Source organism: Gobius niger (genome assembly GCF_951799975.1).
Source record: "Gobius niger genome assembly, chromosome: 5".
Taxonomy (NCBI): domain Eukaryota; kingdom Metazoa; phylum Chordata; class Actinopteri; order Gobiiformes; family Gobiidae; genus Gobius; species Gobius niger.
The window spans coordinates 39770351-39798117 of record NC_136856.1 but is presented as its reverse complement, the minus strand read 5'-3'; the positions used below and the strand labels follow the sequence as shown (position 1 = coordinate 39798117).

Sequence of the window (27767 nt, the reverse complement as noted above, 5' to 3'; positions counted from 1 at the left end):
GGTGACGCTGCTGCTCCTGTTTTCTTTCTGTTGTGCCGGTTTGGGACTTTGTCCAGAACCGTACTTTTTATACACATTATTTTAATTCAATTAAAATAGCGTAGGAAAAAAGTAGGAAGGCACCAGTACCGAAAAGCAGTATATCTTTAAAGTAGTATTGAAAAAAAATAACAACTGTAACCAGCCCTACTACGGACAGAACAACAGACCTGAGGAAGGATGGAGCCAATGAACAATATAGCACTAGAGCGCTGCAACCCGCCCAAGGTCGGACTCGGACACATCAGAGCGATAAGAGGGACCGCTAAGCAGCAGCGGGGGGGGGGGGGGGGGGGGTGTTGCTCCTCACTCCTCTCCTGCTTTACTACGCACATGTTTTGGCTCAAACGCTCTGAGATCAAGGGGAGACTTTACGCACAGGCATCCTGCATGAACTCTCTGTTCACTCGTCTGGCAAAATGTAGAACAATCATCAGCTAAGATGTGTTCAGAACAGAAAGTTTACAGCGTGCAGCGTCGGGCTCGGCTGGACTCAGACACAAATATCTAAATGCCTAACGGGCTCGGTTCGGATTGGAGCACTGCTCTGTGGGACGAGGGCCGGGCTCGGACATTAAAAACCTCCCGATCCGCACTCTGATACGTATACGTGAGTCAATCTGACAATGTAACTTGCAACTCTTAATTACGATGGAATTCGCTGTTTTTTTTTCTTGCTGTGAAATATGATTGAATCAGTTTGAACTTGTTTTCTGCAGCTGTATCTGTGAAGACGGATATGAGGGAGATGGGCACTCCTGTTCTCCCATCAACCCCTGCCTCCAGGACAACAGAGGAGACTGCGACGCCAACGTGAGGAGCTTTAGTGATATATTCAGGGATAACAGCACGGCCGCAGCCAGAAATGTTTAAAGGGTCATTATGCGAGGAAAAAAAGGTTGATATTTGTGCGTGTTTTTCCTTGTAGTGGCCCAGTGGCGGTTGAGTGGTCAGCATGGTGCCTTCACTTTCCATCACAGTGGCCTCTACAACGCTCCAGGATCCAGGTGAGATGGTCCGTCAGCAGCGAAAACCTACAAAACAATTGATCCTGGAGCATTGTAGAGACCACTGTGATCTAAAGTAAAGGCGCCATGCTGACCACTCATACAGCCGCTGGGTAAACAAGGTCTAATACATACACAACTTTTCTGTTTGCTTAAAAAGTTGCGTAATGCGCCTTTAATGGTTTAGGGGTCGCTCATTGTAATTAAACACACTCTCGAAACTACACCAATGATATTTGTAGAATTAAAATAATTGAGTTGAGGTGAAACTAACCAAACACAACCAGAACTATGGAGGACCAAAACTGCCAAAATAATAAACAAATAAACATGTTTGCAAATGATTATTAACCTCTTAACTCCCGCCTGAACCGAGAGGATCTTTTTCTTCACGTCAGATTTTTTTTCCATCATTTTTTTGTTGGGTATTCAGCTCATTTATGTAACTTTTATGTCACTTTTTCGTACATTTTTTTTATCACATTTTTGTCATTTTTTGTCACATTTTGTCACATTTTTGTCACATTTCTGTCATTTTTTCGTACATTTTTAATGAATTTTTTGTCATGTTTTGTCACATTTTGTCATTTTTTCAGTCAAATTTTTGTCATTTTTTTGTCACATTTTTAAGGATTTTTTTGTAATTTTTTGCCACATTTTGTCACATTTTTGTCATTTTTTCGACAATTTTCGTCACTTTTTTGTCACATTTCCATCATTGTTTTCGTCTCAGTTTTGTTGCTTTTTTTCCAGAAGCTTTTGCACTGGGGTAAAGCCAAACTGGAGGAAATGTGCTCTGTTCAGGCGGGAGTTAAGAGGTTCTTAAAGAGACAGGGGCCTATTTCAAGACATTCACTACAGCCATTTTGAGAGAGACATTTTATACAAGGCAGTTATTCTAATTTACTGCATTTACAGACCGACAGAAGGTTTGGTCATCATTGTAGTGAGATATAGACTGGTGCTGTGTGACTGAAAAAAGAGATGGAGAGGGAGACAGTGAAGGGGAAGCCAGTGTTTTTCTGCATCATCTCGCTTCACTAACAGTGTCTAAAGCCGCTCTCCTCTTCGTTTAGGCGGGCTGCGTGTACAGCGGTCCCGGTAACGCCTCGTGTGTCTGTGCGGAAGGGTGGAGCGGCGATGGGAAAGTCTGTGCGGAAATCAACCTGTGTGAGAGCGAAACCAGAGGAGGCTGCAGCCCCAACGCCACCTGCTCCCACATCGGGCCCGGCCAGGTCAGGGCTGCACGTCGCCGCACAAACAACACAATCAGAGAGTGAGGCTTCTGCTGTTCCAGATGATTCATCGCTGGGTCTGTTCTTGCCCACAGGCCGAGTGCGTTTGTAAAAAAGGATACTCGGGAAACGGAAAAGCGTGTGACCTCATTAACCCCTGCAGTGAGAACAACGGAGGCTGTCACGAGACGGTAACGAGAAATACATCGTCCATATCTATTTATATTTGTTAAAGATTACACAATATATAAGAAACGATAGTGTTTATTTATGATCACGCTATTACTAATTGATCTGTGAGATATTTAAACTGTCAACATAATGAATAACGTGCGGTATAGCCTTTTAAATAACGTCGACCTCTGACTTTGTAGCCATGGTTACGGCTGGTGCATCAGCCAAGGTCAAGTTTATTTCTACAGCTTATTTACACATAAGCATTACTGCATTACTGCCCGTATAATAAAGCGTCCCGGGTTCAATTCCTGGACCGTGCAGGCTTTTCTGTGCATGTTTCTCTCCCCGTGTCTGGATGGGTTTCCTCCGGATGCTCTGGTTCCCCCAAAAACATGCACAATAGGCTAATCCTCTATGTATGTCTATATCTATCTATGTCTATCTATATTTATTTCTATCTATATCTATTTCTATCTATTTCTATCTATATTTATTATACAGCTCTTCACAACGTAAGTAGAAGCTCCGTTGATTTGAATGGGATTTCCCAACGTTCTCCCGGTCATTATGTAAGGGATAATGTATAGAACGCTGGTCATTATCGGGAAAATAAGCACCGACAGGGCGAACCGCTTATTATACGGCCATTTGCAAACTGAACACACACAACATAAACTTGGTACACTTTTATGAAGGTCGAAAGGTTTATTTAATGACTTCCGCGACAAATAGTTCCCAAAAGTTTGCGCGTTGCTCGGCAACGTTTGGCTAGGCTAGAAGCAGCAAGGCTAGCAGCTAGCCTAGCTACTTAGCTGAAGGTGCAGTTGGAGGAATGGTGGTGAATCTCTGGGTAGGTTGAAAGTCAGACTCACGCTAACTTCACGAGCGATTCCCCGACTTCTCTCTCAGTGACGGGACAGATAGTGTCGCTGCTACGTACGTGCGGAGTGATATGAAAGCACCAACTCCGTTGCCATTGGCAGCGTCATTATTTTTCTCAGACGTCCTTTATCAGAAAATAATGACCGGTAGAACGTTGGGAAATCCCATTCAAATCAACGGAGCTTCTGCTTACGCTGTGAAGAGCCGTATAATAATTTCTGATAAAGGATGTCTGAGAAAAATAATGACGCTGCCTTACCCAGAGATTCACCACCATTCCTCCAACTGCGCCTTCAGCTAAGTAGCTAGGCTAGCTGCTAGCCTTGCTGCTTCTAGCCTAGCCAAACGCTGCAGCGCAACGCGCAAACTTTTGGGAACTATTTGTCGCGGATGTCATTAAATAAACCTTTCGACCAATAAAAGTGTACGAAGTTTATGTTGTGTGTGTTCAGTTGGCAAAGGCCGTATAATAAGCGGGAAAATGTATAGAACGCTGGTCATTATCGGGAAAATAAGCACCTTCGGGGCGAAACAAGACGCGTCGGGGTCCAGTTCGCCCTGTCGGTGCTTATTTTCCCGATAATGACCAGCGTTCTATACATTATCCCTCACATATATCTATCTATATATATTTCTATCTATATCTTTTTCTATCTATATCCATATTGATCTATAGATAAACTGTGTGATGTCTTTCTCTCAAATGCGCTGCAGGCAGGGACGTGCACAGATAGAGCCCAGGTGGTGCCCAAGCACCTGCCCCTTTGCCCTGTGCCCTTTAAGTGCCCTTCTCCAGACCTGTTTTTTTCTCTCCCCAATATTAAGTGTTATTTCATTATTGTTCTTAGATATTTGCCCCACTAAGCCAACATGTGTTAAAAATACAGTTTTAGTGCGCAACAACTTCAAATCGCGCTTCTTTCCTCCTCTGCCTCTCGAGCCGCTGCGGCGCTGACGCTTCTGATCCCAGAAGGGCAGCTGTGCCGTCCCCGTGTTTCCCCGTAAGATGGTACAGCCCATCTAAGACCCGGGAGTAAAGTAAACAAAGTATATTCGATAACTTTATGAACGAGCCAGCGCGACATGACGGGATTATTATGGGGAAAGGAAACGAAAGGGCCGACGGGGCGAGGACGTCAGCGCCGCCGCTCGTGTCGAGATCAGGACAAAGTCAGCGGGAACAAGTCAGTCACTTTAGCAGTTCTGTTTGTCGCGCTATTAAATGATCTTAAAATGAGCTGTATTATTCAGACTAAGTCAGGGCTGAGCGTAGACCAGGGCCAGAGCAGAGTGAGCTGAGGTAAGGGAGAGGAGGAGAGAGAAGCGTGAGGGTTCTGGACACTGTGCATCTGTGGGAGGATTATTGTTATTTAAGATATTTTTGACATCAACAAAGGAGTGATATTGACAAACCAGATGTGTTTTAAGTGTAGGCTATAGTACCTTTCCATTTGGCCTATTTTATTTGTATTTGTGCTAATCTTAAGTGCAGAGCCTTGTGATTGTCCTACATTGTCCTCTAAAGTTAATCCAGTTTATTAATAGGTCCACATAATTGGACATTTTATATTGCTGTGTTAATCAGTGGTCTGTTAGTGTCACTAGTTACAGAAAAATCTTTTTTTTTTGCGGGGGTGCCCTTATGTCTTGGCTGAGCACCTGCCCCTCAAAATGTCTGTGCACGCCACTGGCTGCAGGTGACTTAGTGATCTGCTCTAAACACATGTACACTTTGTTTCCCGCTCTTAACCACCCCCCGCTGCCTCTGCGTCTCCACATGACTCCTCCCATGATGCTTTGCTGTCGTTTAACCCCAGGCGACGTGTAAAAAGCTGGAGGACGGGAGCCACACCTGTACCTGCCCGGACGGTCACCACGGCAACGGCACCGTGTGCTACGGCACCGTCCTCGAGGTAAGCGAGGAAATAACTGACGGTCACGCTCTTTCGGCGACGCCATTTTGGAACCTCTGTCCCGCCCGTGTGTGCAGGAGCTGGAGATGATGATGTGGAGAACGACGGATCTGTACAGATTCATCAGGGTAATCTCGCACACGCCCACAGCGTTTAAACATTTCACTCTCCGTGTCGCGTTTCTGACGTGATGCTTCGTCTGCAGAGGATCAGGGCCATCCCGAAGGAGCTGGACGGGAACGTAACGGTGTTGGCGCCCTCTAGGGAAGCTTTTCTGAACTTCAGCTCGGAGCACTACAACTTCTGGGTCTCTCGCCACCACGTCAAGTACTTTGTCAGGTCAGTCTTTTCCTTAACCTCTTCAATCTCAAAGCCTCTTGAAAAAAGTGTAGCAACCGAAAATGTGATGAAAAAGTGACGAAAAAATGACAAAAAAATGATGAAAAAAATTACGATAAAGTGATGAAAAAATTACAAAAAAGTGATGAAAAAATTATGAAAAAGTGATGAAAAAATTACAAAAAAGTGATGAAAAAGGGATGGAAAAAATGTCAAAAAAGTGATGAAAAATTATGAAAAAGTGATGAAAAAATTACAAAAAAGTGATGAAGAAATTACAAAAATCTGATGAAAAACTTACAAAAATGTGATTAAAAAATGAAAAAAACAAAAAACAAACAAGTGCTGAAAAAAAGAAAAAAATCTGATGAAAAAATTACAAAAATGTGATTAAAAAATGAAAAAAACAAAAAACAAACAAGTGCTGAAAAAAAGAAAAAAATCTGATGAAAAAATTACAGAAAGTGATGAAAAAATTATGAAAAAGTGATGAAAAAATAACAAAAAAGTGATTTAATAATTACAAAAATCTGATGAAAAAATTGACAAAAAAGTCATGAAAAAATTACAAATATTTGATGAAAACATTTCAAAAATGTAATGAAAAAATGACAAAAATGGAATGAAAAAATGAAAAAAATGTAATGAAAAAAATACAAAAATCAGATGAAAAAAACACAAAAATGTGATTAATAAAATGTCAGAAATGAGATGTAAAAATGAAAAACATTAATGAAAAAATGGCATAAATGTAATGAAAAAAAGACGAAAATCTGATGAAAAAATTACGGAAAAGTGATGGAAAAAATGACAAAAAAGTGATGAAATAATTACAAAAATCTGATGAAAAAAACACAAAAATGTGATTAAAAATGTCAGAAATGAGATGTAAAAATGAAAAACATGAATGAAACATTTTACAAAAATCTGATGAAAAAATTATGAATAAGTGATGAAAAAATTCAAAAATGTAATGAAAAAATGGCATAAATGTAATGAAAAAAGACAAAAATCTGATGAAAAAAAAAACAGAAAAGTGATGGAAAAATTATGGAAAAAGTGCTGAAAAAATTACAAAAAAGTGATGAAATAACTAAAAAAATCTGATGAAAAATCACGAAAATGTGATGAAAAAATGACAAATATGTAATGAAAAAAAAGACAAAAATCTGATGAAAAAATGACAAAAAAGTGATGGAAAAAATGACAAAAAAGTAATGAAGAAATTACAAAAATCTGATGAAAAAATGACAAATATTTGATGAAAACATTTCAAAAATTTAATGAAAAAATGACAAAAATTTAATGAAAAAATGACAAAAATGTAATGAAAAAAAGACAAAAATCTGATGAAAAAATTACGGAAAAGTGATGAAATAATTACAAAAATCTGATGAAAAAACACAAAAATGTGATTAAAAATGTCAGAAATGAGCAAAAGGAAAAAGGAAAAACATGAATGAAACATTTTACAAAAATCTGATGAAAAAATTATGAACAAGTGATGAAAAAATGACAAATAAGTGATGAAAAAATTCAAAAATGTAATGAAAAAATAGCATGAATGTAATGAAAAAAGACAAAAATCTGATGAAAAAAAACAGAAAAGTGATGGAAAAATTATGGAAAAAGTGCTGAAAAAATTACAAAAAAGTGCTGAAAAAATTACAAAAAAGTGCTGAAAAAATTACAAAAAAGTGATGAAATAACTACAAAAATCTGATGAAAAAATCACGAAAATGTGATAAAGAAATGTCAGAAATGAGATGTAAAAATGAAAAACATGAATGAAATTTTTTTACTAAAATCTGATGGAAAAAATTGCGAACAAGTCATGAAAAAATGACAAATAAGTGAAATTTCAAAAATGCAATGAAAAAAAAATCTGATGAAAAAATTACAGAAAAGTGCTGGAAAAAATTCTGAAAAAGTGACGACAAAATTGCAAAAAAGTGATGAAAAAATTACAAAAATGTGATTAAAAAATGTCAGAAATGAGATGTAAAAATGAAAAAAAGAATTAATGAAAAAAAAAATCTAAAGTCTAGCAACCGAAAAAGTGACGAAAAAAATGACAAATGTGTAATGAAAAAATGTCAGAAATGAGATGTAAAAATGAAAAAAAAAAATGAATGAAAAAAGAAATTACAAAAATCTGATGAAAGTGATTGATGAAAAAAAAGACAAAAATCTGATGAAAAAATTACAAAAATGGGATTAAAAAATATCAGAAATTAGATGAAAACAAAAACAAAAAAATGAATTAAAAAATGCAGCAACAATGCAAGGAAAAAAATCCTTAAACATTTCTTTTATCTTTCAAATGTGGCGCTACACTGGCCGATAGGCTGTAAGCTCCAGTCGAGAAACCTTTAGGTTTGGGTAAAGCCGAAATGGAGAAAATACGCTTGGTTCAGGTGGGGGGAAAGAGGTTAATTTCAGCTTAAATTACTTAAACTTTCATCTTTTCTGTACGGAAATAGATCGAGTTGTTTTTCAGGTGATTTATTTCACTTCAGCATGAAAACAAAAAGTGATTCTTCATTCACGCAGGCTTGTTAGTCGTCCGGCACTGCTGGATTTTAAGCCTCAAGATTAATCTAATAAATCTGGTTCAATATGTGTGGATTTCTATCTCTGTTTCCCTTTAAGTATTTGAGAAATCTGTTTATTTTTGCCCTTTCCTCTGTTGCTCTGTTCCATCTGCTGTCGCCATGTCATTGTCTCATAGCTCTCATGTGTTGCTGGGAGTTTACTCTGTGGAGGCTCTGGATAAACTGGTGGGAACTAAAGTGTCCACCATGAACCCTGCGACCAAATGGGAAGTCACCAAGAGCAGCACCGGGGTGAGCGTCTGACACTACACTTCCCACAATCCCCGGCGACTTCACTTTTGGAGATCAACAAAGACAGTTAAACAAAAACTGAAAGCAAAAGAGGAAGGAAAAAAACTAAATGAGCTTACAAAGTAGTTCATTTAGTTACCTATAAGTACTTTAAAGGGGCTGGATGCAAGTTAGCCATTTTATACTCACTACTGCCACCACAGGTCATACGTATAACTGCACCTTCTATATTAAAGGGATATTTCAGGATTGTTGACATAGGGGCTCATTTCCTCGTTATCCAGAGTGTTGCTGATTTCTGGAGATATTTTTTTTTGTAGTTCATACAGGTCTTATATTTGAAGCGTTTTGTGGCGCTAGGCTAGTGCAAGGCTAGTGCATTTCTATGGTATCAGCTAGCCTGCATTAAAAACAGTGTGACCCGCTCCACAGAGCACCTGAGGCAAATCACTTATAACACCAGACTAACCATAGAAATGTCTGAGTCGATATATGTTTGTTTGTTTTTTAGAATGAGAATGAGTAAATTAAAAAACTAATTTTTTGATTAGATCAAATATTTTTCTTTTTGGAATTATAATAATGATTTTACATATATTATGTTTTTGCTACATATTTGAGTTTCAGAATATGATGTGACTCTTACCTGCAGCAGAGTCTGAAGTTCTGTCTAAAGCAGAAGCTCCATGACTTCCTTCTTCACTTCTCAGTCTGTGACTGAAAAGCAATGAGGCCTCAGCCTTTTTACTGCAAACAAAGAGCTCACTGTGTTTAGCCTCATGTTACTGTCACTCATGTCTGACCTAAAGTCTCACTCTGAAGAAAGTCAACTCACATTTACACTGAGAAGGTTGGAAGGCGCCCCCTTGTGTCACCTTGCATCCAAATGTCAAAATGACCCACGAAGGCAACACAAGGGATAATCGAGGCAAACTTGAAATCATTTGTACTTTTATGACTGTTCAGAAAACAGAAAATATTCAGTCAAGTTTTTTGATTAATAAATACATTAATAAAATAAAGCCAGACTTTGTTTTTAAAGGCAACAAATAATCGATTGAATTATTGTGATTTCAATTATGACTAAAATAATCGTGATTGTTATTTTTTCGATAATCGAGCCGCCCTAATGTCTGGTAACAATATAAAAAAATAAAATAAAAACTTTAAACAGCCAGTGTTAGGGGCATTCTGTCGCCTGAGGGCCGCAGAGGGCTAAGATGTAAGGGCAGCTCATTCCATCATTTCTTGCGATATTGCCTAATCAGCACCTTTACTCTCTGGCTCTTCTATGTCCCTGAGTCTAACCCCATCCATCCATTTATCTCATGTTCCTCTGACACAGATCATTCGGATTGGAAACGCCTCCATCACCGGCCACAACCTTCCTGCCCTTAACGGGTTCATCCACATCATGGACCAGGTACTGACCGCAGTTAAACCAGCGGGAATCGGCAGAACAGGATCGTTACGTCTCGTGTCTTTGCGCTCAGGTTTTGGCCCCGGCTCGGACCGAGATTCCCCCGGATCCTCCGACACTCACGGACTTTCTCAACACAACCACCAACTTCAGCCTGTTCAGAGACTATGCACAAGTAACATCACTAAGTCCAACAGCGTCAAGTGCTACAGGAGACGTTATTGTGATATGTTTTTGTTTTGTTTTCAGCTGTATAATCTGTCTGGAGAGGTGCAGTACGGCTTCACTCTGCTGCTGCCCACAGACCAGGCCATCAGAGAGTACCTCCAGAAGAGCAACTCCACTGAGCTGGTAATGAATTAGATACAGAACGAATGTGACGAGTGTGAATCTGACTCATGAAAATTATATATTTTTTAGTTTTTTAAGGGGAGACACTACAGGCAAAACTCTTTTTTTTTTTTCAGTTTTCAGGTTTTGGGCCAGATTGGTCTCTGAACATACAAGCTTTCACCCGGAAGCAGAAAATATGCCTAATCTTCACAATAACATGTTTAAATATTGCGCTGATTCAATGTTCCCCCATAGACTTATATGGGAGAACACAATTTCAAGGGCCTTTTTCTCCAAATACATTTTTCTGTCATTGTGGCGACACTATGTCCACGTCAGTCGGACCTAAAGACTTCACATTTTCCAGCCTCGGACTGAGCAATATTTGGAAGATTATTTCAGAGGGATTTTTTATTATCTAATCCCCATTTATTGAGTTTTGAATGTCAAAAAAGTGATGTAAAAATGACAAATATGTAATGAAGACAAAAATCTGATAAACAAATTACGGAAAAGTGATGAAAAAATTAGGAAAAAGTGACGACAAAATTACAAAAATCTGATGAACAAATTTACAAACAAGTCATGAAAAAATTACAAAAATGTGATTGAAAATGTCAGAAATGAGATGAAAAAAAAAAAAAAAAAAAAAACATGACATTTTTTGGAACAAAAATCTGATGAAAAAATGACAAAAAAGTGATGAAAAAAAGACAAAAGTCTGATGAAAAAATGACAAAAAAGTGATGAAAAAAATTACAAAAATCTGATGAAAAAATTACAAAAATCTGATTAAAAAATTACAAAAAAGTGATACAAAAAATGTCAGAAATGAGATGAAAAAATGAAAAAAATTAATGGAAAAAAAATTGCTCAAATCTGAAAATGACAAAAATCTGATGAAAAAATGACAGAAATGTGGCAAAAGAGTGACAACAATGCAGCAACAATGCGAGGAAAAAGATCCTTAAACATTTGTTTTACCTTTCAAATGTGGCGCTACACTGGCCGATCGGCTGTAAGCTCCTGTTGAGAAACTTTTAGGTTTGGCTCACGTCAGTTTGACCTAAAGACTTCACATTTTCCAGCCTTGGACTGAACAATATTTGGAAGATTTTTTTCAGAGGGATTTTTTATTATTTAATCCCTTAAGCCCCATTTATTGAGTTTTGAATGTCAAAAAAGTGATGAAAAAATGACAAATATGTAATGAAGACAAAAATCTGATAAACAAATTACGGAAAAGTGATGAAAAAATTAGGAAAAAGTGACGACAAAATTACAAAAATCTGATGAACAAATTTACAAACAAGTCATGAAAAAATTACAAAAATGTGATTAAAAATGTCAGAAATGAGATGAAAAAATGAAAAAAAAAAATCATGAAATTTTTTGGAACAAAAATCTGATGAAATAATGACAAAAAAGTGATAAAAAAAAGACAAAAATTAAAAAAATGTCAGAAATGAGATGAAAAAATGAAAAAAAAAAATGAACATTTTTTTATACAAAAATCTGATGAAAAAATTACAAAAAAGTGATGAAAAAAATTACAAAAAATCTGATAAACAAATTATGGAAAAGTGATGAAAAAATTAGGAAAAAGTGACGACAAAATTACAAAAATCTGATGAAAAAATGTACAAACAAGTCATGAAAAAATTACAAAAATGTGATTGAAAATGTCAGAAATGAGATGAAAAAAAAAAAAAAAAAAATCATGACATTTTTTGGAACAAAAATCTGATGAAATAATGACAAAAAAGTGATGAAAAAAATTACAAAAATCTGATTAAAAAATGACAAAAAAGTCATGAAAAAAATGACAAAAATCTGATGAAAAAATTACAAAAAAGTGATTAAAAAAAATGTCAGAAATGAGATGAAAAAATGAAAAAAATTAATGGTAAAAAAATTGCTAAAATCTGAAAATGACAAAAATCTGATGAAAAAATGACAAAAATGTGGCAAAAGAGTGACAACAATGCAGCAACAATGCGAGGAAAAAGATCCTTAAACATTTGTTTTACCTTTCAAATGTGGCGCTACACTGGCCGATAGGCTGTAAACTCCAGTCGAGAAACTTTTAGGTTTGGCTCACGTCAGTCGGACCTAAAGACTTCACATTTTCCAGCCTCGGACTGAACAATATTTGGAAGATTTTTTCAGAGGGATTTTTTATTATCTAATCCCTTAAGCCCCGTTTATTGAGTTTTGAATGTCAGAAAATAAGGCTAAAATTTAATTTTTACACATTTTTCCACTAAAAAACAGCTTATTTTAACAAGAAATCCAAAATCCCCTCTGAAAAAGTCTTAGCAACTCATTCATCAATAAAATGAAACCATACATTTGAATGTAGCTCTGTCCATTATTCAGATTTCGTCGCCGAAAAGATGGGAAATTTGGGGCATTTTTAGGCATATGCAATTTCTCCATCTGTGAGATCAATAAAGTATCATCTTATCTTATAAAACACCTTGTTCTTATATGAAAAGATAAAATGACAGAAAACTTGCCATGTATTTTCTTCTCACATTTATGCCAGTGATCGACAGCAACAGTTTCAAATTGATATCTGTAAATATACATTTTTTCCCTATTCACCTGCAGTGTCTCGCCTTAAATTATATTTAATAGTGTTGTGTCCTAGAACAGTGGATCTCAACTTGTCAGACCTTGGGATCCACCATCACCCCAGGATGACATGACCCAAATTAAGAAAAACAACTTAAAATACTTTGCAGTTAAAAGACCGTGTTTTCCTACAGATTATTGTTGATTTAAGGATTTAACCAACACATTAAACTAAAACCATGGTCAAAAGAATTTGGCGCCACTCACTTTAAAGGGACTAGATCCAAGTTGGTCATTTTTATACTCACTGCTGCCACCTCAGGGCTTACGCGTAACTGCAGTTTCTATATTAAGGATTTTAGCAGCAGTTGTGGTGAACAGGTCTGGGCTCATTCTACACATTAGGACATGGAGGAACATGTAGGGGGAGGAAAATACATACCGTAAATGCTCTAATATAGGCCGGGGCCTTTATTTACTCAAGGGCATCAGGACCAGGCCTTTATTGGAACCAGGCCACAATTAGAGACAGGCCTTTATTTCTATTTGAGCAAAACGGACGACCAGGAAAACGAAGAAAACGAGATCTGTGTCCATTTGCACCTAAAATATTAGGTTCATTTATTAATGAACATTTCAAACCCTCTCCCAGCGGCTGGAACACTGACGCCTTTTTTTTTGTCGGGACAACAGGAAGTGTTTCGTTGCTGTTAGCGGAGCTTTGACATCAGTGTCACTGCAGGTTTCTGTTTCGTTTTTACCGCGGACCGGATTATTTGTTGTTATCTTGTGTAAAAGGCGAGTTTAGACGGAGCGTTTGTGTTTGTGATCGATCATGAGACTGACCCGAGAGAAGACGAGACGCTCGCGCTGATGGGAGGAGTTATTTTGAGGCGTGGGACTGACCTGCACACGGAGCAGCTGGACGTGCTTTGAAGACGCGATGGAGACTTTATTAAAACCCTTTATTAAAGTCCTGTTTCCAAATATGGTCACAGGAGGTTTGAAAAGTGGCTAAATCTGTGTCAAAGTTACGCTCGGATCAGCTCCTCCGCAGCGTCCCCCTTGGCCCGGGTTCAGTTTGTTACTTCCTGCACGTGAGTTTTCATTTACACCAGTATGAGACACATTCCTAACATGGGGAATATTTCTACTGCTATAGTTTCTAATAAAAGCCCCGGCCTGTTTTAGAGACCGGCTTTAATTTGCCTCCGCCAGCCGCGAACCTGGCCCCTGTCGGAGACCCGGCCTCTGTCAGAGACCCGGCCCCTAATGGAATACAGGCCAGTATTAGAGAATTTACGGTAATTGTAACATTTTTAAACTCTGTATAGTCCCTTTAAGAGACGCGGTGCATTTTCAGTTAATACATTTTGTAAGAAAAGGCTCGGGACCCACTGAAAAAGTTCTTGCAATCCACTTTTGGGTCCCGAACCACAGTCTTGTCTCGCTGAAGAAACCTATACTTATCCCTCCCAAACCATGTTACCCTCAATACCCTGACCTGGTGTTACAGCAAGAAGTAGAGCTGAGCCACTTTCTGCCCGAACCCATTCTCCTGAACCAGCACCTTTTAACACTTGATCTAGAGCCTGATTGACCCGGTGAGCAACTTTTACCCTCTAAAAATGGCAGAGAGCTACTAAAAATATGAATTAGGTAGAGAAAGATCAAATAAAAATACTTTGCTCTTTGTGCTTCACTATATTTACCCATCAGGTGCTACTTGGAAACAGCTGGAGATCTCCTAGTCGACTCCTAAACTGATTTATTTAGCTCAGTGCTGATGTTTCCATGGACTCCCGGCTTACCACGCTCCAAAGCAGATCTTTTATTAAAGCACTTTCAATACCTGTTTGCTTTTACAGAGCTTTGGGGCAGGACGCAGCGGGAGATGCGTTAAACGGGGGTGAATCCGATGAGCTAAGAATCCTCCTCACCTCTTGTTGTTTTCCTGTAGGACTCAGACACGTTCAAGTACCACTTAATCCCCGGCAGTCCCCTGTACCCGGATCAGCTGTACGACGGTCTGGTCAAGAGCACACTCCTGGGAAAGGAGTATCAGCTGCAGTTTCACGTTAACGACAAAAATCAGGTGAAGTCACGTTTCCCTATTTAAAAAAAAAAACGTGAAATGTGTGCGGGTTGATGTCCATTCAGTGACATTCAGGGAGAGTTTATTTTGGCTTTGTTGGGTTTATTCTCATTGTGTTTGAGTAAAAGACCTCACAAATTTGCAACGGAATATAAAGGTAGTAATCGTTTGACAATATGTTAATACTTATACAGGGCTGCCAACTTTTCACCAAACTTTGGAGTGAGACTTTGGTCGGTCCTGAGCAGGGGGGCCTTTTTCATGGCGACAGTGTCTCGTAATCGTATTAAGTTCTAACCCAAAAACAAGTCTATGTTTTACATGACTGAGCACATCAGGAGCTGCATTATGGATCAGAGGGGGTTTGGCTCCGCCCCACATGACCATCACAACCTATTGAAAGTGTGGGAGGGCACTCTGAAGGGGGGGGTTTGTGGGTCCTCCTCCAAGACATTTTTTAGAATTCAGATATGATTTCCTGCAATCTGGGGCATTTTAGATCATAAATAATGATTGTAGCTGGTCTATTTACTGCTGTTAAAGAATTAGATTTCTAGGCCCCTTTCAAACTGGGGCCTCTCAGCAAATGCCCAGAGGCCCCTTCATCGTTACAGCCCTGGCAAAAGGTACAATGACACAATGTCTCTGTTTCTGAGTCACTCATTCCAATTATTACCAACAAAAAGCAGCACAAGCTTTAGAAAATATGAACATTTGATCCCTGTGTTTTGCAGTATGTTAGAGCATGTTTGATGATTAAACTTTGAATGATTATTCAATGTAATAACTACCTTTTCTCTCACTCGCGCAAAAGGGGGAAAAAATCTGAAGTAAAAGAGGTCGAGCTTCAACGCGATCTCCGCTGTAACCGTTGTTTATTATTTCATTAGGACTTTTATTTCTCAAACTCGTTGCCTTATGCTGCTCACTTTGAGCTCCTCGTGGGGCAGCAGCGGCGGAGGTGACCGAGGCGGAGGAGGAGGTGACCGGGGCGGAGGAGGTAGTATAGGCGCGGTGATGTCGCTTCGGAGGCGGCCAGGAGTGGAGTGAGCTGAGCGAACAGGTGGAGGATGTGAGTGTCGGGGCTCCTGTAGCCGCCTCGTCACTCATGGAACCCACGCGCCTTTTTCTCTCTCATGGCCCACACACACACACACACACACACACACACACAGAAGCCGTGGACAGGCACACAGACCAAATAAAGCGTCTGCAGCCTCACTGCAAAAAGTCAGGGATGATTTTTAGTTGAGCGTGTGATATGAGGAGTGCGTGTGAAGGCGCTCAAATGCGTGTGTCTCGCGGTGAAAGCGTGAGAGTTGGCAGCCCTGCTTATACACAGACAAAGATATGTGTTGAGTTATTGCGATTGTACCTGAGTGTGTCCTGTGCTTTCTGAACAGACATCTGTGAATGACGTCCCCCTTGAACAAAGCTTCATCGACACTGAGTCCGGAGTCATCCTGGTCCTCCAGCAGGTTGTCCGAGTGCAGAGGAACCGATGCGGCAAACCAGTCGTGATGCAAGTCAGCGTAAGCAGACAGTTCCACTTTGGCCGCGGTTAAAGCTGCATTACGCAACTTTTTATGCAAGAAAAAGAGGTGATTTTCATGTGTATTTGAGCTCGTGGTCAGCAGCTGTATGAGTGGTCAGCATGGCGCTTGTTCTTTCCATCACGGTGGTCTCTACGACGCTCCAGGATCGACTGATGGTAAGGTTTTCACTTACCAGAAAACCTACAAAACAATTGATCCTGGAGCGTCGTAGAGACCACCGTGATCGGCAGTAAAGGCGTAATGCTGACCACTCATACTGCTGCTGGGTCTACAAGGTCAAATATGCACAAATATAACGTTTTTTCCCACATAAAAAGCTACATAATGCACCTTTAAGAAGGTTTAAATATGAGTATAAGTAACCAAAATTGGGAAAAGTATCTTCTTTATCTAGATGTCTGCATTTAAAGTAAATCAAGAGTAGCTGGACTTTTAGGGCAGATCTCGTGGCGGTGCAGGGAGGGGCGCAGGCTCTTGGTGAATTATTTTCCGAGTCGCGGAGCCGATTCTGCCACTTGAAGAGGAGGCGACTGTACTGATGGGAGCACCGCTGACATTCACTTCCTCGTTTACATCACGCTGTCTTGTGTTCTTTCTTAAAGGAACAGGCCACCGTTTTTACACACTGAGATATGCTCTTACCTAACCTTAGCCGAGTTAATATATCCCCGTCTGGTCTTTGTCCGTGCGCTCACACATACGCAGCCTCTCCCACATGTCACATAGCTCCAAAAAAGCTCACGATAGAAGCTACCAAGCTCTTCCACGTGTTCCCTATTTAAATAAAGTTACGTGAAGTGTTTTCATGTGAAGTATATTTACACAGAAATGTAGCATGTGGATTTTATAAGCAGATAAAAAGGGGAACTATATTGTGAGGCGTAATGATACGAGGACCACAACGTCTGCGCAGTAACTCCTAAAGACTTCCCCGCTCACTTCAGTCAATAACCTTTAGGACAAAGAGAGCGCACGGACAAAGACCAGACGGGGATATATTAACTCGTCTAAGGTTGGGTAAGAACATATCTCAGTGTGTAAAAACGGTGGCCTGTTCCTTTAAGCCTTCGGGTCTCACGGGTCAAACTAAAAACTTTATTTACCCCATCGTGAGCTAAACCATGTTCACGTCTCGAGAGAAAAAGAGCTACGGATCGGCCGTGCTTGGCGTTACCTCGAAACAAAACAAATGAGTCCATCTGGTTGGAGGAAAATGTGTGTCTCCACCCACTTAAATGCTCTAAGTCCGGAGTGGCAAGATCACAAAGTGCTCCAGCGCGGAATGTCACGCTATCGTCTGCGCTTTGAGACACAAGATCGGGCCCTTAGAGTTTCTTTATCAAATACCAGCTTTCATTTACTTTGGTTTCTCTTGTATGACCTGTATCTGTGGCGTCACGCCCAATGTTGGCTTTTTGATGTTAAATGAACTAGTTGTAATTTTGTGCTTTTTTCTCAGGGGCGCTGCACGGACTGTGAGGGACCTCCGCGCTGCTCCTTTAAATACAAACCGGTTAGTTTCTCTGGAAACACTTTATTTTACAGCCGGGGTTCATACATTGGACACTGTAATGTGCTCATGTAACTTGTACCTATGGGTTAGATGGAATAATGTGTACTTGTAGTTTGTAGGTGCATAATGTAGTAAAACGTAACTCTAACCCTAACCTTAAAGGAACAGGCCAGCGTTTTTACATACTGAGATATGAGATATATGTGACTGAAGGCACGGGGGAAGATCAGACAGGTCCTAAAGAACTCGTCAAAGCCAAGGTAAGAACATATCTCAGTATGGAAAAACGGTGGCCTGTTCCTTTAAAGAGACTAGATGCAAGTTGGTCATTTTATACTCACTACTGCCACCTCAGGTCTTAGGCGTAACTGCAGTCTCTAAATTAAGGGCACTTCAGACCTGAAGTAACACCTCTTTGAGTGACAGGATCTTAGAGGCCGTTGTGGTGAACAGGTCTGAGCTCATTCTACACATTAGGACATGGAGGAACATGTAGGGGAGGAGAATACTTAGTTTTGACATTTTTAAACTCTGTGTAGTCCCTTTAAGCCCTATGTCCTATTACATTATGTACCTCCAAAGTACTAACACACATTATTCCATTGTGTATCTAACCCATAGGTTCACGTTTTTACAGATGTTGCAGAGCACATTATATTGTACTAAATTTAGTTAGTTACCATGTATCAGGGTAGTGTAAAATAAAGTGTTACCGTTTCTCTTATCTTTTGCTGTAGCTTTGTTTCAATAAGCTTCTGCAGTGTCAAAAGACCCAGTGTTATAGTACGTGTATGTTGATGCTGGGAGAGTTTAACAAGATTCTCAATGGGGCAATGGGGTTATCTTTTTCCTCAAGTCATCAAAACATTTTTCCATCATTTTTGTAACTTTTTCATCATTTTTTGTCAAATATTTGTAATTTTTTTGGTCAAATTTTTATCACATTTTAGTAATTTTTGTGTCACATTTTGTCATATTTTTGTCCTTTTTTTGTCATATTTTTTCGTCAATTTTTTATCAAATTTTTGTGGTTTTTTTTTGGGGTCATTTTTTGGTCATTTTTTGCTACATTTTTGTCATTTTTTTGTCACATTTTTGCCACTTTTTCGTCAATATTTCATCACTTTTTTGTCACATTTCCATCATTGTTTTCGTCTCAGTTCTGTCGCTATTTTCACAGCTTTTTCCCAGAAGCTTTTGGATTGGGGCAAAGCCAAACTGGAGAAAATGTGCTCGGTTCAGGCGGGAGTTAAGGGGTTAAAGTCCCTGTTTTTCATGGTGTGACCCGGGTGGGGGTCACGATCCTAATTAACTGTTATAACGGGGGTCGCGGCTCTAAAAGGTTGAGAACCACTGTTTTAATCTAAAGGCCGTGCTGCAATAAAGGCCTTTTACCAACACTTTTTCTTTAAGTGCCTCAGTTTTGTGTCTTTTTAATGACAACGTAGTAGTTTTAATGAAGGTGTAAGAGCTGTTCACTGTGGCAGGAAAAGGTTTGAAGCACCAACACTGTTTGTTCACAGGTGAAGAGCGAGTTCCCCACCAACATGAAGCCGAACTGCAAATACCGCAAGCGTATAGGCTCCCGGTCCAAGACTGTCCCGGGCTGCGTCATCAGGTGTCTGCATACCACCAGCGTAAGAAAGCAGCCTGCCGTTCAAATGTGGAGAGGAAGTTATTGATCCTGAAGCTCTTGTGCTGTGCGTCTACGACATAGGATCAGTCATGCTGTCCCGGCTACTACGGCCACGAGTGCTACAAATGTCCCGGAGAGTTCGGCAGCCGCTGCTCGAACCACGGCCAGTGCCAGGACGGTCACGAGGGGAACGGAGAGTGCCGCTGCTTCGAGGGCTTCCACGGGACGTCCTGTGAGGATTGTGAGCCCGGGAGATACGGAAACAACTGCTCCAAACGTGAGTACCGGAGGTGAAGACGTGGCTGAACAGGGACGCAGAACCTTCTCTTTTACTCTAATACTGCCTGGTTTTAGCTTTGCTCCTAATACTTCTGGCTTCCATGTGTTTCCCCTATGGGTGAAGAAATAAAGGCATGGGTTCAAACCATTGATAAACAGGAGATACACGGAGGCCTTTTCGCCCTTTTCATGGTAATGGGCCAACCTTGCTCCTCTTTGATAACTTGGGCGATCAAAGCCAATAGCACAGGGGTCTCAGACTCATTTGGACCTGGGGCCAAAAATGCGAACCCAGTGTTGGTCGGGGGCCGCAACAGACGAAGCCTTTTATATTAAGTCAATTATGATTTAACTACTTTACTATTGTTTGCTATAATATAACCTAAAATAGACTGTACATCTGCACATTTTTAAGCTTGCAGAGGTTTCCAATCAGCCAAACATTTGCTGAGCTTCTAAATTTGTATTTACAGACTTAGACAATTAGTTTTTTGTAATTAATCCCATTTTGGTTCAGGGCATCAGTGATGTTTCAGGAGTCAGGTCCAGTTTCTGTCTGTGAGCCTGTTAAAGAAATGCAAAATGTACAACAAATGTCATTTTAATGTAGTGCAGGAAAGCCCGACCAGGGACTGGAGCTGATCATGAGCTCCAGCAAAAAGCATCAGCTTCAAACTTGTTTTGTTCTGTGTTCATTCTCAATGACCCTGTCACATAATAAATACATCAATGAATGTGTCGACTTGGACACTTGTCCAGACTCTGGAGTGTCTGAGATCAGCTCAGATTCACCTCATGTAAATAATGTGGAGTCACTGACCTCTGACCTCAGGCCTATTTGTGACCGACAGTTAGAACTGATGGGGCTTAGATTTTTACTGTCAATGTTGCTGTAATTATTTACAGTATTTTTATACATTTCCATTTTCTCTATTTTTAATTTAACTATGGCTCATGTGTCGCACATGTGTCCTTAATAAAGATTAAATTACTGACCTGATAATGTAGCTCTGAGAGAAAAGGCTCCTCACTTTACTGTCGTGTCCTTTTAAATACAATACAATGTGTTCACTTTGCAAAGTCCTAAAGGTAAATATGTAAAGGTGTTTTTTGTCTTTCTGCTGCTGCTGTAACTTTTCCAGCACATGTTTAGCTGAACATCTGAAGTTTCTCCCTGGCGTTCTGACGTCTCCACCTGTTTCAGAAGCTCCTCTCTCACAGTCCACTGCTTTTAGTCTGTTGAAAAAAGTTGATAAGTCGTCTGCAGAAGCGTCGCATCTCCCTTCCTCCTGTCTCTGTCTCATGGGAAATGTAGTTCTAACGTGTTTAATGCCTTTAACCGGCGGACTGCATATAATATAAATATGTAATTATCTCGCGGGCCATAAAAAAATGCCTCCCCCCTTTATTAAGGACACTTCAAGGCTTAAGTTCTTCACATGAAAAGGGATAAATAGATGCTTCTGCTGTTTCTGCTGCTGTTAATCCAGAATAAACTCCCATGTTTGTAATCCCGGTGTGTTTCAGAGTGCCGCTGTGACCACGGGAAATGCGCCGACGGACTGACAGGAAGTGGCCGCTGTGACTGTTACAAAGGCTGGAAGGGCTCGACCTGCTCCATTGGTAAAAACAAACAACTCACCGATACAGTTCACTCGTTATTTAAAGTCGTTTTATTGCAGATCAGTCGTCAGTTATAGGTGTTGATAAACTCTTGGATTAATGTTGAACATGGATCACTGGTTTGTGACAGACTTTATATTAAACAACTCACATGAAGTGATCTGATCTGTACAAATATGTAAGTTATTTCTTCAGATACAAACACTTGGCTTCTGCAGTGGCCAATTCTATTTGATTCGGCGACTTTAGGTATTTCGATCACAGTTTCTGTCCCAGCCTTGATTCGTTTTCAGATTCAGACTTTGTTTCTCTCACGAGGGGGGAATTCTGACATTCGTTCATCTCATCAATATGGTACAAAGAGAATAGACCAAACACATACAAATAAATAAAACAAGTCAGCAAGAAAACAAAGACTTGGAGCCATAAACCATAGATCATCAGATTAATTCGATTTGTACACGGCAAAGTTCATTTACCAAGTCAAACAAAATAAAATCCCTAAATGCTTGAAAATATTGTTTACCCAGCGAGAAAGTAACTATAATCTCAGAGGAACATATATATTTAATCAACCGCAAGTACATTCTACATTAAGAAAACACTGTTTATCAAGCAAAGGAGTTACATTATGGAATAGCTGCTGCAATGAGTTAAAACAAGTCTCTTTTTCAGTTCAAAAATATTTACAAGAGAAGAATAATGGAAAAATATTTGACAGAATGAAAATAATTAAATATGCTTCTGGAGCGGACAATGGTCCACCTGTGTTAATTCAGCGACCGGATGGTTATTACCATGAACGTGCTGCATTTGTGATTTAAAAGTGAAGGGCCGGCACAATAAGCTTTAGCTTCTGCCTTCGCCTGCTCATTTATTGTGTTCATTGCTTGACTTGTATGTTTTGAATGTTTTGAATCATTTGCAAATGACCAAACCGAAATAAACCAAAATAATTGATCTAAGACGACACATTAAAGGGGCTCAACGCAAGTTGGCCATTTTATACTCGGTACTGCCACCTCAGGTCATACGTGTAACTGCAGCTTCTATATTAAGCTCGTACATGACGGCACTTCGGAACCAAATTAACACCGTTTTGAGTGACAGGGCAGGATTTTAGAGGCAGTTGTGGTGAACAGGTCTGAGCTCATTCTACACATGAGGACATGGGGGAACATGTAGGGGGAGGAAAATACTTAATTTTAATATTTTTAAACTTCGTATAGTCCCTTTAATGATTAAAATGAGATTGATCCTTGTTTAGCCGCTTTATGGCTGACGGTATGAAAGACCAATGGCCGCTGGCTGCTCTGCTTTATGACCTCGACACTGGGGGCCGCCATTGCTGTAGTACCTCCATATCGCCACTAGGCCCCCATTGAAAAGCATTGGACTTTAGACACGTTAAAAACAACTTTAAAGCCTGGTTTCAATTGTTTCAACACTAGACTAGGCTGGATCTTCCTCCTGAGATAACGCTGGGTTAGTCACAATATATGAAACCAGGCTGGTTTTCGTAATAAGAATTTTAGAAATCTCGTACTTAATGAGGGTGGGACTGTTAGCATTGGAGCAGTGCGAGCTACACGTCACGCGAGGGCGGAGTCTACAGTGAAGATCCCGCCCTTATGCCCTTATAGGAACATGCTCCGTCAGAGCTGGGGAGGAGGAGTCTGTAAATCCGCCATAACTTCCCCCACGACCGTGGTCATTATGGTAAACGGGGAGGAGTGAGCAGAAGCTGTCCATTATTTTTTATAGTCTATGTGAAAGACAGATAACGATTCTTTGTTGCGGCACATTATAGCGCCGCCCAGAGGGAAACAACAGAAACTCTGAAACTGGAGTTTTTGCTTGCTAGCTTTATCATGCTGATGCTAACCCATGTATTCTTAGCAGGATGTGCATATTCACTTAGATTTAGGTGGTAAAAGTTATGTTTTTAAGGCGTTGAGAGGCATCGGTTCAGTATCGGATATTTGTAGCTGATATCGAGCCGATATATGCCCGATATCGTATTTTTTTCAGCATCTGCTCCAATATCCAATACTAGTATCGGATCGGTGCATATTTTCTATCTCCACTGGACTCAAAGTCATCCATCACCCATTGACAAGTTACACAGAAGCTGGAGAGGAAATGTGCGGTTTGGAGGAGCTGCACTGAACCTTTGAAATAAAACAGTCGAAAATCAGAACAGCGGCAGCATAAATCCATAACACCGACTTCTAACATCATGAACGATTGTTACAGTGAATTTTCTCTCTCTCGTCTGTGTTTGTCAGAGATCCGAGATGACCCCTGTGGGGGAAACTGCGACCACAATGCCAAGTAAGAAAGCGCCCCCAGAGTGAGCGATGGAAATGACAGTGAAGCTAACGGCTGTTTGTTGCAGTTGCATCACGGGGCCTCAGGGCTCGGCTCCGGCCTGCGTGTGCGTGGCGGGTTACGAGGGCAACGGGACGCACTGCAGAGGTACAGAAACCAAAGGACCACAGTTCACACGGGGACGAGTGAACGCCGCAGTGTGGGACACGAAGCACAGGGGGCAGTGTTGCTTCTCTAATGTTGTTCTCATGAGGAGGGTTTAAGGCGAGACACTTTAGGTGAAAGTATTGATGTTTCACGCAGTGGTGGAAGTGGAGATTTGTATCTATTTTCGTCCCTTTACATCTTAGTTTTCATGTCAGATATAAAAATGATGATGTTTATTTTATGATGTTTTGTCTGCGAGGTGGGGGCGACCCGGAAGTAGCTGCTGCGCCGCGTAGAAAGGCCGTCTTTCCCGCGGGTTTTCATTTAAAAAAAATGACCAAAAATGTGACAAAAAATGACCAAAAATTGACAAAAATGGACAAAAAATGACAAAAAAATGACAAAAATGTGATAAAAAAAATGACAAAAATGTGACAAAAAATGGACAAAAAAATGACAAAAATGTGACAAAAAATGACAAAAATTTGACAAAAATTGACAAAAAAATGGACAAAAAAATGACAAAAATTTGATAAAAAAAATGACAAAAAATTGACAAAAAATTAACAAAAAATTGACAAAAAATGACTAAAAAATTCCAAAAAATGACTAAAATGTGACAAAAAAATGACAAAAAATGACTAAAAAATTCCAAAAAATGACAAAAATGTGACAAAAATGTGACAAAAAATTGACAAAAAGTGACAAAAATGTGACAAAAAATTGACAAAAAGTGACAAAAATGTGACAAAAAATTGACAAAAAGTGACAAAAATGTGACAAAAAAATTCCAAAAAATGACAAAAATGTGACAAAAAATGTGACAAAAAATTGACAAAAAATAACAAAAATGTGACAAAAAAATGACAAAAAAAATCAAAAAAATGAACAAAAAATTGACAAAAAAAATGACTAAAAAATTCCAAAAAATGACAAAAATGTGACAAAAATGTGACAAAAGTGTGACAAAAAAATTCCAAAAAATTGACAAAAAAATGACAAAAAAATGACAAAAAGTGACAAAAATGTGACAAAAAATTGACAAAAAGTGACAAAAATGTGATAAAAATTTGACAAAAAGAATAACAAAATTTGACAAAAATTTGACAAAAATTTGACAAAAATTTGACAAAAAATTGACAAAAAAATGACAAAAAGTGACAAAAAAACAGGCGGAATTTGAGTTTTTACAGATTTTTTCACTGATGATTAGTTTATTGAAAAACTAAACAAAATATCCCAAATCCCTCTGAAAAAATCTGAGTTACTAATATGTCAATAAAATAAAACCATAAAATTTAATCTGGCTCAATTCATTATTTTGATTTCGTTGGCCATTTTAATGCTCAAAATGCCTTATTTTTATGTGAAAACATAAAATGACAGAAAAAATGAAACACATTTCATATTTATATCTGTGATGTTCAGCAAAAGTTTCAAATTGACGTCTCTACATTTACTTTTTTTCCCTATTCACCTGCAGCGTCTCGCCTTAAATGCTGATGTTTTGATGAGTCTGCAACATTGGCATGAGATTCATTATTAAAGCATGAAGATCTGTGAATGTGAAGCTCATCATGCCTGTAATTAGATGCAAGGCAACTTTATTTATACCGCGCATTTCGTACACAAGGCAACTCGATGCGTACGTAAGTTTTGTGTTGGCAAATTAATCTCTTAAGCCCCGCCTTAACTGAGCACATCTTTACCCAAATCCAAAAGCTTCTTGGAGAAAAAAAAAAAGCCAAAATAGCGAGAAAAATGAGGATGAAAACACAACAAAAAGTGGGGGAAAAAGAGCAAAAAAAATAGACAAAAACATGCCAGAAACGCAACAATTATACAATAAAAGACGTGATAAAAACATGACAACAAAGCGACAAAAAGCAAGGAAAAAGCGCCAAAGAAAGCATCAAAAAAGGACAAAAACACAATTTAAAAAAACTAGACAAGGAAAAGACGATGACACAACAAAAATTTGATCAGTTATGTGCAGTTATGAGCTTTCTTAGCTACTTAGCCGGAAGTAGCCGAGATGATTCAATCTGGCCCCTGAACTGTAGGGCACAAATTCCTGAGTATGTCAAAAAAAAAAAAAAGAGCAAGTCTCTAGCCGTTCCTGTGTGGAGTTATGAATGTTTAACCTCTTAACTCCCACCTGAACCGAGCACATTTTCTGCAGTTCAAAAGCTTCTGGAAAAAAAGCAACAAAACTGAGACGAAAACAATGATGGAAATGTGACAAAAAAGTGACGAAAAATGGATGAAAAAGTGGCAAAAATGTCACAAAAATGTCATACGAAATGGACAAAAAATGGACGAAAATGTGACCAAAAAATTACAAAAAAAATTACACAAATGTGACAAAAAAATGACAAAAAATTGACAAAAATGTGACAAAAAAATGACAAAAAAATGACAAAAATGTGACCAAAAAATGGACGAAAATGTGACAAAAAAAATGACAAAAAAATGACAAAAAATTGACAAAAAAATTACAAAAATGTGACAAAGAAAATGACAGAAATGTGACAAAAAATTGACCAAAAAATGACCAAAATGTGACAAAAAAACGACAAAAATTTGACAAAAAATTGACAAAAAATGACAAAAATGTGATCAAAAAAATTACAAAAATGTGACTAAAAAATGGACGAAAATGTGACAAAAAAAATGACAAAAATGTGACAAAAAAAATGACAAAAATGTGATAAAAAATGACAAAAAATGAGTTGAATACCCAACTAAAAAATGATGATGACGTGAGGAAAAAGATCCTCTCGGTTCAGGCGGGAGTTCAGAGGTTAAAGAAATAACCAGAATGCTCACTCCAGCCACTAGGGGGCAGCTCAAATTAAGATAGGAAAGAATTCCACGTGTGTCCAGCAGAGGGCCCCGACATTTACTTGGAGACCCCGGCTCTAGCGTGGAGGCTGTAAGCTCCAGTGTAAAAGCTGTTAGATTTGGGTAATGGATCCATGTGAACGTAAGAGTATTTTCGCTAATGTTGGATCGCTTTGTGGGCCGGCTTTGTGTTCTCATGCTCCGTCTCCCAAAGCAGCGCCTTCATCCCCGTGACGGGCGTATCCCCATGACAACGGGCACCTCGCGACCAGAGCTCTGTCAAAGCGGCGCCTCGGCCTTACGTCACACGCTGGTTCTTCCTCTGTCTGTCATGGAGTGAAGCTGATCAGCGAGACCGCGGAGAAAAGCGCTCAGATCGACACAAAGGCTTTACGGCGCAGCAGAGGCAGAGATGTATCGTCAGAGTAGCATCTTAATCGTCCAGTCCTGCAGCACGTGTTCAAAACAAGTCCTTTCTTCACGCGACAAAGAGAAATGAGTCTAAACAATGGTAAAACACCCAAACGTAGACATAGCAAAGGCCACAAAGTGCTTCACAACGCAGTTAAAAAGCAGAAATGACATACAATATAAAAAGGGTCAAAACAACACAGAAATCATAGCAGCCCAAAAGTGGCTAATTAACCTCTTAACTCCCGCCTGAACCGAGAGGATCTTTTTCCTCACGTCATCAGATTTTTTTTCCATCATTTTTTTGTTGGGTATTCAACTCATTTTTGTAACGTTTTTCTCTTTTTTTTTTGTCATTTTTCGTCAATTTTTTGTAATTTTTTGGTCAAATTTTTATCATATTTTTGTATTTTTTTGTAACATTTTGGCACATTTTTGTCATTTTTTTGGGTCTATTTTAGTCATTTTTTATCACATTTTTTGTCACATTTTTGTCACATTTTTGTCATTTTTTTCGTCATTTTTTAATCACATTTTTTGTCACATTTTTGTCATTTTTTTGGT

The 27767-nt window shown here is 39.1% G+C and overlaps 2 protein-coding genes across 2 annotated transcripts in view; one reads left to right on the top strand and one right to left on the bottom strand.

Annotated features, from left to right (window-relative positions):
* Positions 1-27767, bottom strand: part of LOC306962771 (uncharacterized protein) — a 1040752-nt gene that overhangs the window by 422168 nt on the left and 590817 nt on the right. The window lies entirely within an intron of this gene.
* The window catches only part of stab1 (stabilin 1), a gene marked incomplete at both ends in the record, with an annotated part of 107347 nt that overhangs the window by 46700 nt on the left and 32880 nt on the right, over positions 1-27767 (top strand). The window contains 18 exons of the mRNA XM_079557080.1: positions 759-852; positions 2123-2281; positions 2377-2472; positions 5158-5253; positions 5331-5381; positions 5459-5592; positions 8324-8438; positions 9784-9861; positions 9932-10033; positions 10108-10209; positions 14729-14863; positions 16267-16395; positions 17879-17932; positions 19456-19569; positions 19650-19845; positions 21375-21470; positions 23759-23804; positions 23869-23948. Coding sequence (XP_079413206.1) covers positions 759-852; positions 2123-2281; positions 2377-2472; positions 5158-5253; positions 5331-5381; positions 5459-5592; positions 8324-8438; positions 9784-9861; positions 9932-10033; positions 10108-10209; positions 14729-14863; positions 16267-16395; positions 17879-17932; positions 19456-19569; positions 19650-19845; positions 21375-21470; positions 23759-23804; positions 23869-23948 — 1877 coding nt within the window. The remainder of the gene's footprint in view (positions 1-758; positions 853-2122; positions 2282-2376; positions 2473-5157; positions 5254-5330; positions 5382-5458; positions 5593-8323; positions 8439-9783; positions 9862-9931; positions 10034-10107; positions 10210-14728; positions 14864-16266; positions 16396-17878; positions 17933-19455; positions 19570-19649; positions 19846-21374; positions 21471-23758; positions 23805-23868; positions 23949-27767) is intronic.